This window comes from Mauremys reevesii, linkage group 1, assembly GCF_016161935.1.
Source record: "Mauremys reevesii isolate NIE-2019 linkage group 1, ASM1616193v1, whole genome shotgun sequence".
Lineage (NCBI taxonomy): Eukaryota > Metazoa > Chordata > Testudines > Geoemydidae > Mauremys > Mauremys reevesii.
The window spans coordinates 153,656,953-153,676,004 of record NC_052623.1 but is presented as its reverse complement, the minus strand read 5'-3'; the positions used below and the strand labels follow the sequence as shown (position 1 = coordinate 153,676,004).

The 19,052-nt window shown below is 41.2% G+C and overlaps 1 protein-coding gene across 9 annotated transcripts in view; it reads left to right on the top strand.

The window, feature by feature from the left end:
- CFAP47 (cilia and flagella associated protein 47) overlaps nt 1-19,052 on the top strand; it is a 642,607-nt gene that overhangs the window by 111,911 nt on the left and 511,644 nt on the right. For all 9 annotated transcript variants that reach the window (XR_005597947.1, XR_005597948.1, XM_039536653.1 and 6 more), the window contains 2 exons: nt 6,495-6,690; nt 8,576-8,785. Coding sequence is in view for 7 of the 9 variants with exons in the window: in XM_039536653.1 (XP_039392587.1) it covers nt 6,495-6,690; nt 8,576-8,785 (406 nt within the window). In the remaining 2 variants the exon portion in view is untranslated. The remainder of the gene's footprint in view (nt 1-6,494; nt 6,691-8,575; nt 8,786-19,052) is intronic.

Genomic DNA, 19,052 nt, shown 5'->3' with positions numbered 1-19,052 from the left:
CATGTTTTCTGAGTATTGTTGTTATGATGGAATATAATTAATTGTTCAATTACTGTGTATCCATTTAAAATAGAAATGGAATGTCAATAACAAAAAACAACCTCTTGCCCCCCAAAACAACAACCTGCTCTAGCTAAGTCACATGTCCTTCACTTAAACATCCAGTTGTTTGCTGCAGCTGTGCATTGCTCAGTGCTAGCCAGGAGAGTGCTTTGTGTTGGGCTGGTCCTCTGGTGCAAATTAGCTTAGCTGCTCTGAAAATGAGGCCACTTCTACTTAGGGTCCTAAATACAGATTTAAATGGGCCTAAATTACCTGGGAGCACAAGTCCCTTTTGAAAAGCACATAGTAGGAGCCTAACTTTTAGGGTCAAAGATTGAAAAATTTGGCTGTACTATGGAATGGATTATTGGAAGTCCATGGCTGATAGGCTGGAGGTGTTGGTTTGGGAGGAAAGTCTGATGGTATATTGTGGGAGAAGGTGAATGACTGTATGGCTATGCTTTGAATAGGGTAAGAGAGTGGATAGAGGAAAGGTTGGCTGTCTATGGTAGAAATGAAAGAGGTTCATAGGCGGGTTTAAAGTAGAAGGAAGGAACTGTAGGGCATTGGGATAGCCTGGCTTTAGATCAGCAGAGATTCAGAAGACGTGGTGATTTGATTGTGTAAGAAGAGAGGGGATTGGGAGTAAGATGCTTTTAATATGGCTTATTATGCATTGCTAGTGCATGGTTTAAAGTGGTCTTGCTTTCTTCCCACCACTCTTTGGGGGCTAAAAATAGACGATAGAGAGGAATAATAATAATTTAGGCAGGTTTGTCAGACCTCGTGAAATTTTCTTTTGACTGTTTGATTCTGTGCCATGATGATACATGTGAAGTTTTTGCATTTGTAAGTGATGTTAAAGTACCATAAATTGATGCAATAACATGTTATTGAAGATGCAGGTATTGAATTATTCTGTCCCAACATTGTAACATGATACAGGTTTTTGAGTATCCGTCCCCTCCCCCAAGTCGAGTCTTACTGTACACCCATAAAATCTGAAAGATGGCCCTATACAGTTACATTGTTGTATGCACACACTTGAGGTGCTTTGTGAGGCCCCCAAACACACAAAATGCAGGTATTTCTGCATATTTTCAACTTAGAAAATCTTGCAACATAATAGAACTTTAGTTTTTTCTTTGTAAGTGGTATAATACTTAACCACCCATCTGGGTGTTTAGAAGCTCTGGGTAGTTAAACTGGGGAAATCCAGCTAGAGCCAAAGTCAAAATTCCTACTTCACCTGTTGGATTTGCAGTGTTTAAGAACCAGACAGTTAGAGGTTAAGTATCTGCAGGAGTGGACACAGCTGGATCTTGAAAAAAAATCATGGCCTAGCTAGCAGCTATAAAAGGAAATAGCAGAAAGGAGTAACTGCAGGGGGGGGGAAGGGAAGCATGTACTCAAGCTGATTAAAAAATTGTGGTATTCTGCTAAAACCTCCCAAGAAATGGAAAGGCTTTTGACGGGGACCCTGCAAAGTGAAGACTTTGTATTTGAACCTGTATTTGAAGCCAGGAAGGGATGTTCTGTACTGGGACCTACTGCTGCTGTTGGTGTGGGAGTGCCCGGACTGCGACAACTTGCTTAACAGTGTTATCGTTTGCACTCTGTTTAAATCAGAACTTCACTTTTTATTTTGGTACTGAAACTCTACAGACTTTCATCCTCAAGTTTGTAGCTGCTTTGAGGAAAGCAGCAGCTTACACTGAAGTGCTTCTGACTGTACCAGCAGAGTCTTTTTAACTGGAAAGCTGCCTGCTGGGCTTGAGGTTGATCTGACTTCAGCAAAAACAAGTGGAGCGGTGTTTAACTTTGTGCTTCTGGGGACTCAATTTTTTCTTGTTGGAGTTATTACTTTGAGAGGTTGAAGTCTTTTTTGTTCTCAATAGTTTTATGAAAATTTTTGGTTCTGTTGAAGTTACGTCTATTTCAAACCCAAAGGACACTTTTCAGCCAGTCAGTTAAAAAGACACTTACAGTGCAGTTAAAGCTGGTTCAGTGAAGACAGATGTTTTATTTAAAGCCATTAGACTTTGGCTGGCATTTTCAAAGGGGCACAAGGGAGTTAATTTCAATGGGATTTGTGATCCCAAGTCCCTTAGGCTCCTCTGAAAATCCCACCCTATGATGTTCTACTGTAGTTAAGGTAGTGTTATAAATACTATCAATGGGAACTGATTGTGCCTCGTTATAGTTGCAGCTGACTTCTTGTTAGAGTGAATTTGAAACTGAATTTCTCTTTGAATTTAAACTACACCAGAATCAATGCTACTGAAACTTCACATACATATCATTTTTGAGTTTATAGGAAGTTTGGGGCAATTAAGACAGTGCTTCATTGAAATGAATTGTCCGGATTTGTTGTTCACTTTTAAAAGAATGTCCTAGTGCTTTTTTTTAACCTCTCATGAAATGTTCATTTAAAAGTGCCTTGCTTTAAGTTTTAAGGGGGTTGTGAGTAGGACTGGAGAAGATACTTCAATGTGTAAGCCTAAGAATTCAAAACACCCAGGTGTATGTGTAAACACAGATATATATTTAAAAATAACACCTATTTATGTTTTAAGTGTATGTAATATCCACCTTGGGTTCATAATACATCTGTTTCTGTGCTTTGCAAAGTATGCATGACCCCACAAGTGGTGGCTGGGACAGAATGGCTGTCAAGAAACCACAGTGGTTTGACCTCAGAAATGTAGATGAGGGAAAGCCACTTGGGGCCACTTTTTCCCCATCCTTGTGTTAAGTAGATGTATAAAAATCAATGGAACTATTTAAGGAATAAGGCTCTGGTATAGGTAAACATCCCTCTTCAGGAAAGTAAAGAGATCTATGCCAGTACACAGCTAAGTTCTCCCAAACAACCTTAACTATGACCCTATGATGCCCAAATGGAGAACAATCAGAAACTCAGAGACCGGCTTAAGGAGGGAACTTTATAAATGGGCTTTTCCTGAAACTGGTGACTGAAATAAATGTGTGGCTACATCTTTTTGTTTGCAGTGGTAGTTTGTAATTGGAGTATTTTTTTTCTTTGTTAGTTTGTTTCCTATTTTTGGTTCTGCAGGATCAGAAAGGAAACTCTCTCTAAAATTTCAGTAAGTGTTTCTGTGGTGCTGCCTTTAGAGTCTTTTCTTATGAATTAGGACAATTACTCTTCCCCCTCCCCCCCACGCCAGTATCTCCAGGATTAACAAGAGGAGGAATTGCTTAATTCCATGGATTCCAACAGCTGTGGGCAAAATTAAGTGGACAAATTTGTAAACACTATGAAACATCCCCAAGGAAAACACCCACATCACGTTGCAATTTGACTATGGATATGGCTACACTTGCAGCTGTACAGCGCTGGGAGTTAAACCTGTCTTCGTACAGCTGAATAGGGAAAGCACTGCAATCTGGCCACACTGACAGCTACCAGCGCACTGTTGTGGCCACATTTGCAGCATCTGCAGCGGCATTGGGAGCGGTGCATTATGGGCAGCTATCCCAGCGTTCAGGTGGCTGCAACGTGCTTTTCAAAAGGGGGGTGGGGTAGTGTGGAGTGTGACAGGGAGCATGGGGGAGAGAGAGAGTGGATTTTTGGAGCCGACACTGTGTCAGCAGCTGCAAGTTCCGACCCTCTCCCCCACCCCCTCTTGCTCACTGAAAGCAAATAGCCCTCTTTTTGTTTTTTTCCTCACAAACCAGATAAGCAGTCTCCCTGAAACAGACCCCCCCATCCTCCCCCACGCCGTGCTGCTTCTCTCCTCAAGCCTCCTCTCTTCAAGTAAACACTAGCTGTGGGTGTTCCAAAGGGAGCTCATTCACAGCAAACAGGAGCTGTGTTCACAACAAAACAAACAGAGGCATCACAAAAAAACAAAGAGAGTTATCTTTACTTAAAAGGATTATGGGAAGGTTCTGGAGGTCAGTTACAGCATAGTAAGATTATTCCCTGTTTACACTGGCACCCCAGCGCTGCTGCAGCAGCGCTATTCTCTTTATTCCTCTCGTCGAGGTGGAGTATGTGCACCGCTGTAGCCAGGGAGATACAGCGCTGTATGTGCCTTGCTAGTGTGGACAGGGAGTGAGTTACAGTGCTGTAAAGCCACCACCCCAGTGCTGTAACTCTCAGGTGTAGCCAAGGCCTACCATATAGCAAATGATGGTGGAGTATTAGGTAGTAGTGTAGCACAAGCTTTGACACTGGTCACTAGAGGTGTAGTTAACATAACAACTACTTCCCATAGTATGCTAGATATGTAGTTTTCTCTGGCTAACTGATTTGAATAATTGTCTGGAATCAGACTGACATTCTGGTTTAATATGATTATCTTATCCATCTTGTTCAGTTTGTGTGGTTAGTGCTGTTGTGCAGTAGTAGCATTTTTTGGAATCCTGGTCAGTTGTGCTTTTAAGGAAGAAGTAGAATCTGGATGAGAGTATTGTGCCCGGAAGAGGGTGAGTGGGCGTGGCCAGTTTTCTCAGATTTTGAGAAAGCAATGTCACATTTAAAGGAGGAAAAATTGTGAGAATACAAAATCCCTGCAAACTCTATAACATTCTTCTGAATGGTTGAGGTGACAATGCTGGACAAGTGGAGCAGTAGAAAAGAGAGAGAAGTTTTGCGAGGAAAGTTGGTTATTGTTAGTATGTAATCATGTCATTAAGATACCTTTTAACAGAATGGAAATCAAGTGCACTTGGCAAACTATTGCTATTTTCCCCCTCAGGACTCCTGCCTCATTTAGTACACAGGATGGAGCTGTTTTTGGAATAAGTCAGCTGTGCAGTGAAAAGGCAGTTGAATGCTGCCCTAGAGAACTGTATTCTATCACTGCCTCTGCCACAAAGTTGCTATATGTTGCTGGGCGTGTCACACAAGTCACAATTTTCACAGCTGGCCATTATGTGTTCCTCATTTTCTGGGTACCCAACTGGAGACACCTATGGTCGGATTTACAGAAGTGCTGAGTAGAATTGAGCAAATGATTGATTTATTGGTTTGGAAGCCAGATGGAAAAAAATCCCCCTTTTCCCCCTCCCAAACTGCTTAGTTTCAAGCAGAAACTGATTCTCCTTCTCCACGCTCCCACCCCATACCTTCACAGTGTTTCTTGATGAAACAAACAAAAACATGGAAAAATTTTGTTCAGGTCAAATAGTTTTCAAATAGTGATCAAATAGTGATCAAATCCACATTTTCAAAAATCTTGTTTTCATTTTGTTTGGTCAAAACTAGTTGCCAAATTAGATTTAAATTTGCAAATAGTTTTGGTGCCCTGAAAAATGCATATTGATAAATTTAGTATTTGCCATAAAAATTTCACCCAGCTGTAATGCTGAGCATTCACAGCTGTAGCTGAAGGCAAAGGAAGCTGTGTTTGGAACATGTAAAGTGCTATGTAATGCTGAGTACTCTGAAAAACTAAACCCTAAGCATCTCAAATTGTCACCCAAAATTAATGGAGACTTGACAATTTTGGTCTTCATTTTCCTTTCCTCTCTGGGGTGTTGTAAAATACGTTAATTAAAGAACTAAGATACTATGATGAGAGCATCATAGAAAAGACTATGAGGAAATTAATAACTGTGTTGAGAACAAGGTTTGGATGACGTGCAGTAAATAATGCATGGGGACGCACATTGAGTAATTAAGATAAAGAGAAACACTGAATAGTGCTTATTCAGTGAGCATTCTCCAACTTGTGCACTGATTGAAATAGGAGTCATGTGAAAAATTAGTATCTGATCAGGTAATGAGACCAAGTTAAGGCAACCATAAATCTGATATTTCCTAAATGAGTGTTTGACTTTGCGAACTTAATGTTTTTTTTTTTAATTTAATTATTTTGGATGTACTAGATATATAGGATGAAATCCCGGCCCTGCTGAAGTTAATGTAAGTTTTGGCATTTATTTCTGTGGGATCGGAATATCATCCTAGAAGTTTTTTGTGTATTTGCAGATGAGATGTGAGAGGCATTTTTATGTTGGAAACAGTACAGGGCTTTGGAATCTGGTAGGTTGAATTTATATTTTCAGTTATTGGATCCCATTATTTTGATTTAGAGGTCCCATAGGAATTTGACTGCATGACAGTACAGGTAGAGATGGGTGGTTTCACATTTCATGGTGCTTAAGAATGGATATACGTCTCATCAACTGCAAGAAATATTTTATTTTTCAATAATTTTGAAGAAATGCCAGAATTTCAAAAAGTTTATAATAAACAATATAAAAAAATGGGTTCCAAGTTTCCAGGACAAGTCACTTGTAACTATTTTTTTTCTTCCTAACTTATCGTAGTAGACTAGTGCTGCAGATTGTTTTCATGTTTGACTGTATTTTGAAAACAAAAGCAATATGCTTGATTAGAAAGTTCTTATCAGGTTTGTGTCTTCAAATGATTTATTTTAATTATGTTCGTATATTTGTTTGATTGTTCCATTTTTCATTAGCTTATCCTGGGACATATGGAGCTGAAGTGCCAGTTTTTCTGAATGATAACCCATCTCATTGCAAACTATTAACTCTGTCTGGTACTGTCAAGTTACCTAAGATAAACTTTGATCCCCCGTTTTTGATATTGGTGCCTGTTCCTCTGGATATGAAAACTGAGACGTATGTCAATATTATTCCAAAAGACTACTCAAGGTAAATCTTCACTTAAATTCCAGATTAATTTGCCATAAACACTATAATTATCACGCTTCCTCTGTTTTCCGCTGCAGGAGGTACTAGATAATTGCTGTGTGGGTTGGTGTTCATATCACTGTCTGCTCAATGGAGGAAAATGCCATACTTAGCAGGAAATAGTGATAGTGAACAGCATTTTATGCTCATGATGTATCATTTCTTTACTAGCTCTGTGCTCCAGAAATGTGTCCGTCCATCATTACAGGACAGATTGTCACACTTTTTGTACTTTTTTGGAAAGCACAGCAGAACTATGAAAAAAGCAGCAGCTATGAGAGCTTCTCAGTGACTTCAGCCTGAGAGTCACATTATAAGCTTGTTGTTTTTTTTTGATGTCATGATTAGATGAAAACATTGTAGCTGTTGTTTTTCTCTTGCAAATTGATTAGAAATCCTCAAACAGTTATTTTGGGTTAGTATGATTTTGTTAGACACATCAATGTGTCACACTGGATGTACTATGATTTCATTATCTATGCAAGGCTGTATTATATTTCAACAAAACAAACATTAATCTAAAAGTGTCTATACATTAGATTTATTAATGATTGCACCTTTGTATTCATTTTTTTAGATCTCCAAAATGACACTGTTAAACTGAAGATTTGAAAACAGTCAAAAACTTTCTTTTAATCTCCATTCCTGTATCACAAAATGTATTAGTTCAGAGTTGGTGCAATATTTGGTTAACAGATGCCTCTTTGAGTCCTTTATCATGGGTTTTGTACCATATAGCATTGTACAGCTTAATATTTTTGAATACTAGGGCTTGGTAATGGTATCCAGAGCTTTTACATTTTAGGGCACTAGTTCAAATACAGCTCAAAGCAATAGTGGTTAAAGTTACCATCCGGTAAGTTTTTGTTACCAGTGTTAAATGATGGTATGGTCTCACCATAGTTTCCAGTGGATAGGTGCTAACATATCAAAAACTAATACTGCAGTTGGTGACATTGTTAGCATGTTAGGCAGAACTTGAATTGCTCCCTTACCTAGTACTAGTCTCTCCAGGTAAGAGTTGAGGCACACTGATATGACAAGTGTTAGGAAGCTTGTACTTCCTCTACCTGTGATACATTTTTTTCTGTGGTTAAATAGTAAATTTCATTTTCCAGTGCAGTTAGTGGCACATTTCTATGACTAGGTATTGCAGTGTCAGAGACCCGAATGAACATCTTGCATCCACTTTTCTACAGATGATGGTCATTTGTAGGTGGGGTGAATTACCTAGGATTTCTGTTGAGAAATAGTAATTTATTGAATGACTGTTGTCAATAATATCACAACTGGATCAAGCCAGACTCCATATGGGTCTGGGGATTTACTCACATAGATTTGATTGCAAGATTGGTGCCTAAATTAGTGTGACCAGGGGAAGTATTTCAAAATGTCTCTGTCTAGGAAGTTCCATTTTGTGCAAATAGTTATAGAGTAAAAGCTGTTTTGAACACTAGAACAATTTGATAAGTGTTAATACAATTAAATCAATATAGAAGAAAGCTTTAGCAATAGGTGACTTTTAAGGAAACAAATAAAAGTAATACTTAGGCCTTAGTTATAACAATGGTCTGTAAAAATTCTTCCATACAATGCTGAGTTGCAGTGGGTCACTACAGAAAACTAATTGCAGTACATTTGTAAAAGACAAAATGGCATGTTAAATGTTTAAAGGACTTATAATTTTTCAGTTAGTTTCAGTTGACTAATAATTTAAAAAACAAATTTGTGCTATGATCATGGTCCATGTATCGAGCTGCAAAAAGCAGTTTGATAGATGTGTGACTTAACTTTGCTCCCAAAGGGCAACAGTAACAAACATCATTATTATTGATTTTTAACACAGGCCGTCAGCACTACAAGTTGAAATTCCAGAGCTTGAACTTGAAGATGGTGACAGGATTAATCCCCTTTCTGTGCAGTTTCCAAGTGGCCAAGTTATTGCAGTCTCACCAGAGGGAACAAATGTAGGACTCACTTGTCATATCAGCTTCAGGTCATCTAGGCCAGTGTCATTTTTAAGGAACATATTCTTCATCGATGATGAAAAAAACAGGTAATGCATTTAAATTAAGTCCCTTTGGGGGAAGGAAGGGTACTCTCCATGTTGTGGAGAAGTGTGTAAGACACAAACCTTATGACATAAACTAGCTGGAAAAAAATGACAAGGAGTCCCTAATATAAACTATTATATTTGAACGTGAACTAAAGAAATACGTTCTGTTTTGAGCTGGATTCCAGTTCCAAATCATGCTATTCAGCTTTTCTCTTAAGGTTTAAATCATTTCAGAATCTTGTATTTGCTCATACTTTGCTCAGTTTTTCTCTTTTCCCACTCCCTCATATTCACTTTTGAGAAGTGTTCTGTTGAGTAAACAAATCCTATTATTTTTGGTCCAAATTGTTTTGTTGTTGTTAAAAAAAAAATCTGTTAGATTTTTTTTTTGGTGTTGTATTTTAAATGATACTGCAGTTGAATAGGAGGAAGTATCAGCATGAAATATGGTGTTCCTATCAATTCAGCTTTGTGAAGTGCTTTGCAGTCTTCCAGAATGAAATCCCCTTATTAACCTAATATATCATCATTTTAATGCATAATTCATACAATACAATGGAAAAAAAACCTTTAGAGGTCTATTTAAAGAACAAAATGTTTCTGACTGTAGAGCTGCATAAACCTTGCAGGACTTGTTTTGTGTAGCTGATGGTCTGCAGCAGTTGGCAACTACCAAACATGTGTTCCCTTCATTTAACAGCCTGGAAGCTTAATGGCTAAATCCCAGAAAAGAGGCTTGCTTGGATCAAGTTTGCTAGGTCTTACTAAGCAGTGGAAAGCCCTCCACTAGGGCCTCCCGCCTGTCAAATGGAAGTGATTTTCTGTCTGGGCGTGGCAAACTGGAGTTTCTCCAGTGCATTCATCCATCCAACATATATGCGACTATTTGCTGCACCTGAAACAGCAATGCTTAGCAGGTTCCTCTATCAAGGTTCACCTGGCAGTGAGACCAGCTTGCCACCCTCATGTGGATAACAGTCTGTTTTTTTAAGTGACATGACAATCAGATTCCTTAAAAGCCTGGAAATGTTGTACCCTAAATTAAGAGAACCTGTCCTCACCTTGGGACTTGAACCTGGTCTCGTCTAAACTTATGGGACCACCATTTGAGCCTTTAGCAATGTGCTTCTGGAAGGTGTTTTTTCTAATAGTCATCTCTTCTGCCAAAAGTCTCTGATACTTTGTATTCCAGTATAATATGTTGTACAAGAAACTGAATATATATCTTAGAATTAGAATGGTGGAAAGAGCTGATAAGCACTTCCTTAATTATTTGCCTGTCACTATTTCTACTGTGATCTCAATTTTCAGGGTTAAACATTTTGTCCTTTCAAATCTTATGATGGTATTAGGTTTGCCCTAAATATAAAACTAAATATTTATAATATTTTTATGCAAGAATTGTATGAATACTTAAGTAATTAGAGAGGGAGTGGTTGGAATTTTTATGTTCTGTTTCTTGATCTATATCAATGTAACTCCACTAAGAGTCTTCTCTTTTTTTGTAGACCCATTTTATTTACTTCTAAGATAAACTGTGAATTGGGACGTGGTTTCTTCGTAAACCTTTCAGTAATTAGTAGGAAAGGGTAATACAAAACAATAGAATTTTGAGGCTTGAAAAATAGCCACTCATCAGGCGCAGTAGTTAGTTTCAATAACTCTTCTTATATGATACAGTAGCCGCTTATCAAACCTTGTTATGGAGGGATAAACCATTTTAGTGTGTAATAAACCTTTATCTGTACTGCCATTAAAATGAAAGAAGGAATACCACCATTCACTTGAAGAGGAATTTAATTAAAAAAGCATTCAATAAAAAGCTGGCATTAAAGTAACCTTCTTTGAGTAGGTGCAGACGTGTATTGCACTTAGGTATTTGCACACCCAGTGCACTGGAGCTGGAGAAATTTGCCTAGCAGTACCTGTAGGGGGTGGTGCTCGCACCTCATGGCCATAGCCCCTCACTTAGCTGCATGTGGCAGTGCAACACTGGCTCTCCTTCAGTTCCTTCTTACTGTCTATAGCTGAGTCAGAGCTCTGTGTGGTCTTAACCTCTCAACTAGTTTAGTTTTTTTCCCCTTGTTGTATATAGTTGTAGGAGTTTTGTTTTCTCAGTGATGCCCTCACAGGAGTTTAAACATTGTCCTTTGTGTGGCGGAGCAATCCCACACAGTGATCCCCACACACGGTGCTTCGGGTTCCTGGAGTGCTGCTGCAGGTGCCTCTCCGAAGAAATGGAGGAGCCATACCCTGTCAACTGTGCTGAAGAAGAGATTGCATGATCTCAGTTAAGACTGCTTTTGGTTTTGGGGTGACTCTTTTGCTTCCCCGAGGAAAAGCATGGACTGGCATGGAGTTGGTACCAGTGTGCAGGATGGCATGGGTACCTTTAACCCTTCCTTGATACTGAGTACGGAGGTTCGAAATCCTGTACCGTTTACTCTAGTTGCAGCCTTCAGGCATCTGAGTCTGGCACCGACGAGGGAGATGCCAGTATCGATTGTTTCCACCTCAGCAGCGTATCAGGCAGGTACAGATCTCCTTTGCTTCTTGGTCCCAATCTTCTCTTTGGTCCAGGGCTTTGCTATCTGTAGCTCTGGCAATTGAACAAGATGCTGAACCCTCGGGTTTCTTGATACCGTACCCCAATATTGCCCTTCCATAGGTTGTGAAAGCAGGGCTGGTACTGGGATGCATATGGGCGACCCTGGCACCAGGAATCTCCTTGGCACTGCTGCAGTCGGCACCACAAATGCTTCTGTGGCAGCTTTCACTGCCCTTGACGTCAGCACCATCAGACACTCTGGTACCGCTGCTGACTTCAAGACCAACACCATTTCCGGAATGGGCATGCTCAGTACTGATGGTACCACTTATTCTGGATGATGGACGAGTCAGACTGGTTACTTTCTCCTCTGGTCTCGTTCCACCCTTATCTCTGGGATCCTGAGGCTCCTTGGTATAGCCTTTTATTTTATTTAATGTGAATTTTGTAATATGGTGGTATGCCACCGTGGGCTCAGGTCTGGTGACTACAGTTTCAAGTTCAACAGACTGAAAGTCACCTCTACTGCTTGTTTCAGATTTGGAGTTTCTGGGAACACACAAAGACCAAGGGTAGTGACCACTCATACATTTACAAATACAATGTCTAGTGTGTTTTACAAGTTTTATTAAAGTTGTTAAGATTTCCTATACCTATAGAATTTTTATAAAGACTAATGAACAAGTTACAAATATAGTTATGCTCACATCCTTAATAATATTCTTAAGGTCTAATGGCTGCCTTGCCAACTGATCATCAGTAGAGGGGTGGTTCCTGCTGGAGTTTCCAATAGGGAGCTAAACTTTCCCAATGTCTTTTTATAATGTGATTCTGACTATACCTCATTAGCATTTATGCACATGGTGCACCTTGTGGTTAGGGCATGTGTTAGAAAAATGTGACTACTGGATATCTTGTAAGCAAAAAATAACTCTTACAGTTAATTTTTTGCAATACCACCCATTGGCAGATCTTTTCCTATGATCTTGTGATATAGGGTCATTCTTTGGTTACTTATTTATGTCAAGCATTTCTTATGTCTGTGGCCTAGTATGGCTAAGCTGACATCTTACAGGCTGAGGCCTGTAGGTCTTGTGTTTCAGCCCTACTTACTTAGATAGCTAATGTATACTTATCCCCTCTGATACTTTTATAATTCTACAACTTAAGTCTATTTAGCATACAATGATTATATATAAGATAGCATGTTTATCATAACATCACACAATAAGTGAATGATAAAATGAAGTAATTAGCTACATCTGTGTCAGAGTTGGAGTCGTCATTGTCATGGTCTGCACCCTCACTTGAAACTGGGGGGTTTCAAAGTGAGGACCAGCATGTCTTCCCCCACCCCAAAATCCTAGGGTAGGTCTCCCCTTTGGCTGCCACCACCCGGTCAATTTCGTGGGCCGGGACACCCCTGTTTCCCCCCTGTCTCCCTTCAAAGACACTCCCTGGGAACACAGATCAATTCACAGAGGAGGACCCTTCCCCCTCCCCTCTCTTCCCTCTCTCCAGCCTGCTCCGAAGAGAGATACCTGGATTCAAACGCCTTGAATCTCTACACACAGGGAAGCAGCCCACTTCCCCTCCTTCCTGAATTTCCCCAAGGGAAGGAATTAACCAAGTCCAAAGAAAAGAAAAGAATTTATTAAGAGAACAAAAAGAAAATACAGAATCTCTATGAGCCCAAGCTGGACACTCATAGGGTATAACCTTATCAATCTTTGGAGAGAATTCCCCCTCCCCCCTTTCTCAGTCAAAGCAAAATCAGCAAACAGGAATAAAGCATTTCCTTTAGCAAACACCCAATTGCAAATATAGAAATCAAATCATAAGACTAATTCGCCTTTCTAATTAATACTCACTATTAATTAGTAGAAACTACTCCAGGAGAACTTGGAGACATGACTGTCTCTCTTAGATTCAAAAAGAGTTCTAACTAGAACACAAAGGCTTCCCTCCACAGAGATTTGAAATTATCTCGTCTCTGATTGGTCCTTTGGTCAGGTGGTCACCAGGTACTGCATGTTAACCCTTTACAGGTAAAACAGACTTTAACCCTTAACTATCTGTTTATGACAGTCATCCTTCCACTCTTCATCACCCAACCTGGATTGAGGGTTGCTGATGAACCATTACAGATACCAGGATTGATACTCGTCTTCTGATTGGGATGAGGCTCTTGGCCTGGTGCCTACTGGCCACCAATGCCTTATCCAGATCTTTGGCCTCCATGGAATCTGTGGGATGCTCCTCAGTTGTGGAGGTTCCCCTCTTCGTCTCGCTTGAAGGCGAGATCGCTGGCCAGGTCTGCAGTGGTGACCGTCGATTCTCCCCAGGCCCAGGGACTGTTAATCCTCCAGGCGGAGTCTCCAGAGTCAATCCATCAGCCTTGCAACTAGATCTGGCTTTGGCTTAGTTAAGGTCCTCATCATCTCTGGATGATTCTGTGATCCTTGGATCATCCTTCCCTTCAGTACCAGAAGATTTAAAGGTGTAACAAGACCTTTTGCAGTGTGTAGTTGATTCTCTCAGTACCCAAGTGAAGCTCTTGCAAGAGAACACCTACAAATGAGTGTATATCCTGCAGCCATCTGCCCTGGGAGAGTCGCCCTCCCTACTAGTGATGTGTTCCTTGAACCAGTTAAGGCCCTCTGGAGCACAGTTGTTTTGTTACTGCCTGCAGCTAAGCACACGGAAAAGTGCTCTTTTATTCCTGTGCAGGGATTTGAGGGGTTTTACTCCCATCCAGCCCCAAATTCTCTAGTTGTAACTGCAATGAATGACAGAGCCCAGCAGGGCAGGTTGAAGTCCACACCCAGGGATAGGAACTTTAAATATTTGGACCTCATGGGCAGGAAGATTTACACCTCCTCCTCCTTACATACGTGAATTGCTAATCAGCAAGCTTTGCTGTCCAAATAAAATTTCATTAATTCTACCACTATGTCAGAGTTTGCAGACCAGCTGCCTGAGCCTTCATGAAAGGAATTTTGGGCATTTCTCACTGAGAGCTGCTTGGTGGCTAAGATGTCCTTGCAGTCCATGCTTGACGGCACAGACACTTTGGCCAGAGTGATGGCCTCTCCGGTCACAATGAGGCGGAATTCCTGGCTGCAGATATTGGGCATTGCTTCCTATGTCCAGTAAGCCATTGAGGATTTGCCCTTTAATGGCCAAATGCTGTTTTTGGACAAAATTTGATGAAATGCTGCGCTCCTTCAAGGACTCTAGAGCTATCCTTCAGTCCTTGGGGCTGTACACGCTGGCAGTGCAGAGACGCCACTGCAGCATTTAACAGCAGCAGTAGTATTGTCCACAGTGCATGTTTGGCCAGCCTTTTCCTCGCCTGATGTAACAGGACTACCCCAGAAAGAGGGATAGATACCATATTTGGGGTTTGGTCAGTCTACATACATCTGCCTCCACCCCCTGCATCATCCAAGAGTGCATTTTGACTCCTTGGACCAGAGTACTGTTCTAGTCATTGCTCCTTTATCCTCATGTCTCCCCTTTGGGGACACACTGTCCCGCTTTCATAATGCTCGGTGCTATCACGACTGACAGCTGGGACCTAAGCACTGTCAGACTGGGTTATGCCATGCAGTTCCTCTCCACGCATCCTCCCCACCCCTCTTCAGGGACCCCCGTCATGAGATATTGCTCAAGCAGTTCCACTTTCTACTAGCTTTGGGAGTGGTGGAAGAAGTTCCACTGGAACATCAGGTTCACAGCTTCTGTTCCTGCTACTTCCTGGTACCCAAATCCCAGGGAGGGGTAAGAAGCATTCTCAATCTTTGCAGTTTCAACAAACATATCAGGTATATGAGGTTCCAAATGGTCACTGTTGACTATTCTCCCTATGTTTTCTCAGAATGACTGGTTTGCTGCTCTGGATCTTCAGGATGCCTATTCTAATGTGGTGGGTTTTGCCAAGCCACAGAAAGTTCCTTCAATTCCTCATGTCGGAATGCCACTTTTAGTACATAGTGCTTCAATTCAGCCTCTCTTCTGCCCCCTGGGTTTTTACCAAATGTGTGGTTGTTGTTATGGCATATCTTAGGAAGAAGGAAATTCACATCTTCCCATATCTGGATGACTGGTTACTGAGGGGCAGCGCTAGACAGCAAGTTCTTGCTCATGTCAGCAAACATATTGTGCTTGCTTGACTGTCTGGGTCTCGTCCTAAACACTAGGAAGTCAACTTTGGCTCCCAATGAAAAATAGAATTCATTGGAGCCCCATTAGATTCTGTGATGTTGAAAGCATTTTTGCTGACCAACCATTTTCAGACAATTTGCCACAGACAGTAAACTAAGCCTTCCATGACAGTTTGGAGTTTTTTGAGACTCTTGCATGCAGATGGTCCAGTTAGAAAGGTTGCGCCTTTGTCCCCCCTCAAATGTGGCTCAGGACGATTTTACCATCCTACCCTTCAATCTCTAGACAGACTGGTTCATCTTCCTCCACTGGGCCTAGACTCCTGGCTGTGGTGGAAGCATCCAGCGATTGTTTCCTAAGGCATTGCTTTTGGCTGCCCTTGCCAACCAGGTCAGTTGTTACTGATGCCTCCATGATGGGTTGAGGGACATATCTGGGGTCACTGAAAGTGCAGGGACTGTGGTTGGCGCATGAGGCCTCACTCCTTATCAACATGCTGAAGCTTCGGGCCATCTACAATACATGTTGCACCTTTCAGTACCGTATCAGAGACTCATTGGTTCACATATGTACTGACATACCACAGTGTTGTATTATATGACCAAACTAGGAGGCACACACTACAGCCGCTGCCATCCCACCAGGACCAGACACCCCACCTAGCTCCAGGGAGCTGCAGATCCTGGTCTGAACTCCATGCCTCAGCACCATCTCTGCCTGAACCCCAGCCTGCAATGCCTCCAGCTCTGGTCACATGAAAGGAGTAGGGGCGGACCTGGAGTGAAAGTGATTGAGTCCTGCAGCAGTACTGAGGGAGATAAAACCACAATGTGATGTGAGTGTTCCTTGCCACTTGCAAGGGGGTTGCTTCTATGGATCGGGTGCCATCAGGATGCCAGAGATGCATACCCCATGTCCACTACTGCATCCAGCTGGGGGGAAAGTGGAGGAGCCAGATCCCAGCTGCCCAGCACCCTGCACTGCACCCAGGGACAGGCATGTTCCATCTGTGCACAGGAAATGTGTCTCGCCTACCAATACAGATTCCTGCTCTTTTGGAGCGGCAGCTACTGCTGCTAGTGGACTGCAGATTCCATGCATCTGTTCGATCACACTCCTCCTCCCTTTGCACCAGTCTGTCGAGCTCCTTCCTGCTGCTGGGAGGCTCCTGACTTGTAGACTGGCCTTAGTGAGGTAAGGAGGAGATCTCCTACTTATGTTCACAGTTCCTGGTCCTTGCTGTAGTGCATGTCTTGCTTGGCTCACTTCCCCTGGCGTGCTGATAAGGCTACTGGTAACCATGTGGGGAGCTGCTCCCTGCAGGGAGTTGCCCATGTTTCCCTGCCCTTAGTTGCCCTGTTAACAGACAGGCAAAAAAGAAAGTTGGATGAAGGCAATGATAATGTGATTAGCTAACCGAATGTATACTAATACAAATTACATCCGATCCAACCCCAATCCACCACTTGTAGTTGGGTCCAATTGAGTTCAGGTTGGGTTGCAAACCTCTAAGTCTAGCTCTTAGTGTGTGCTTTATTTGGGACAATGATGCTTCAGTCACTTCAGCTAGGAGGAAGGTGGAGGAGTACTACTATATTCATTGATTCCAAGGCCAGAAGGGAGTATTATGATCATCTAGTGTGACCTGCTGTGTAATCCAGGCCATAGAACTTCCCAAAAATAATTCCTAAAGCATATCTTTTAGAAAAAACATCTGATCTTGATTTAAAAATTGGAAGTGATGGAGAATCCTCCACAACTGTTGGTAATTTGTTCCAACAGTTAATTAGTCTTATGGTTAAAAATGTGTGTCTTATTTCCAATCTGAATTTGTATAGCTTCAACTTGCAGCCATTGGATTGTGTTTATATGTTTCTTTACTACATTGAAGAGTAAATATGTGTTCCCCATGTAAGTACTTATAGATTATAATACAGTCACCCCTTAACCTACTTAGCACAGTCGTTGCTAGTTAGGCTGTCACAGTGAGGATGAATGGAGGCAATGTAATGAAGAGTTTTGTTAAATAACTTATTTCTGTTTGAATGTATCTCTTCTGCATATTCACCCTGACCCAACCTCTGCTTGGGAGATTTACAGGATGTGCCTGGAGGTTCAACCTTGATCCAGCAAAGTATTGAAGCATGTGAACAGCTTCACTGAAGTGGTGGGACTACTTGTGAACTTAAATTGCTTTGCTGGAATGGGATCTTAGAAAGGAACTGAGGTACAAGTGAGGTGTTGGGGTGTCTCTTGAGTCTTTAGTTGTAGAATGCTGAAACAGAGGGACGTGCTTCCCCAGCAGCTCACTGCTGTGAAATGGGTTCCATTGCTGCCTGACAAAAGATGCATTCCCACAGTTTGGGTCAATGGATGCAATACATTTGGAGAATAATTATTTGGTATGTAGCCTCTTATACACCACATAAGGAATATTGTGTATTGTGAATATTTGTAACTATTGCTGTTGTAAAGATGTTAATTTGTTTGAATTGTACCACCAGAATTAAAAAGCCTCTCTGTTTTTCCACCTCCAAAGAGACAGTGTGTGTTGTAAAGGATTGAATCACAAAGGTCTTGAACTCCAGCTCTTGATCTAGTGTTTGGAATGTGATTAGAAGATAAGCAGCTGGAAATTCAATTCTTCTGCATTTCACTGTTGGGGCAAGGGACCTGTTTTGATGGTTTGTCTGTGTTAGGTTAATTGGTATCTTGTGAGTACCAATGGCAAAACCTGTCTATTTGGGTGAGCACTGGTGAAAGGCTGAGGCAGTTGAGGATGGGATTTTTGTCTAGTGGGGAAAGTACAATGGGATGTTTTAGGCTATAAGGGTTACATGACTGTGGATGAAATGGTGTGCGGAAAGGTGAGATAAAGTGCTGCTGCTTTGGTTAATTTTTATTTGCGTCTCCTATGTTGTTGGATTTCTAAGTGCATATCAAGGACGCTCATGTGAAAGTTTGGATCGGTGTCCTTTGGTATTGAGTTTGTATAAGATTGAAATCTAATTTAATAAATAATCGTTGTGCCATAAATAAGAGTAGGTCATGATGGCTGGGCATTCTTGGACCTAGCTGTTTCACAGATGTGATTTGGCACACAATGGGCAAGCAGGTTTTGTAGTAAAATCAGGCTATACCTAACTATAAACCTGAATTCTAAAGTGAAGGAATATGGTTGTATTTTAAGAAGGCAATTTACTATTTGTGTAGATTAAATTAAATGAGTCATGAGAAGTTACACTAATATTTTTCTAAGATTACCTTTATTTACAACCCATCTTTCCAGTTAATTTGTAGGGTTTTTTTTTTTTAAACTGATGATCTCAATTTTTGCTTCTTTAACTGCCCTCAACCAGATTGACCGACTTCTTATTCTGCAGGACTAATGCAAGTAAAAGCAGGTAGAAAAGCTGAGACTATCTTGCCCAAGTGTTCAGAAAATAGAAGGGGTATCACACTTAGCTACAAAATCTAGATCCTTCACTGTGGGGAAAAATCACTCCAATACTTGGGAAAAAAAATCAATGAGAATGTTGCATGTTGATGATC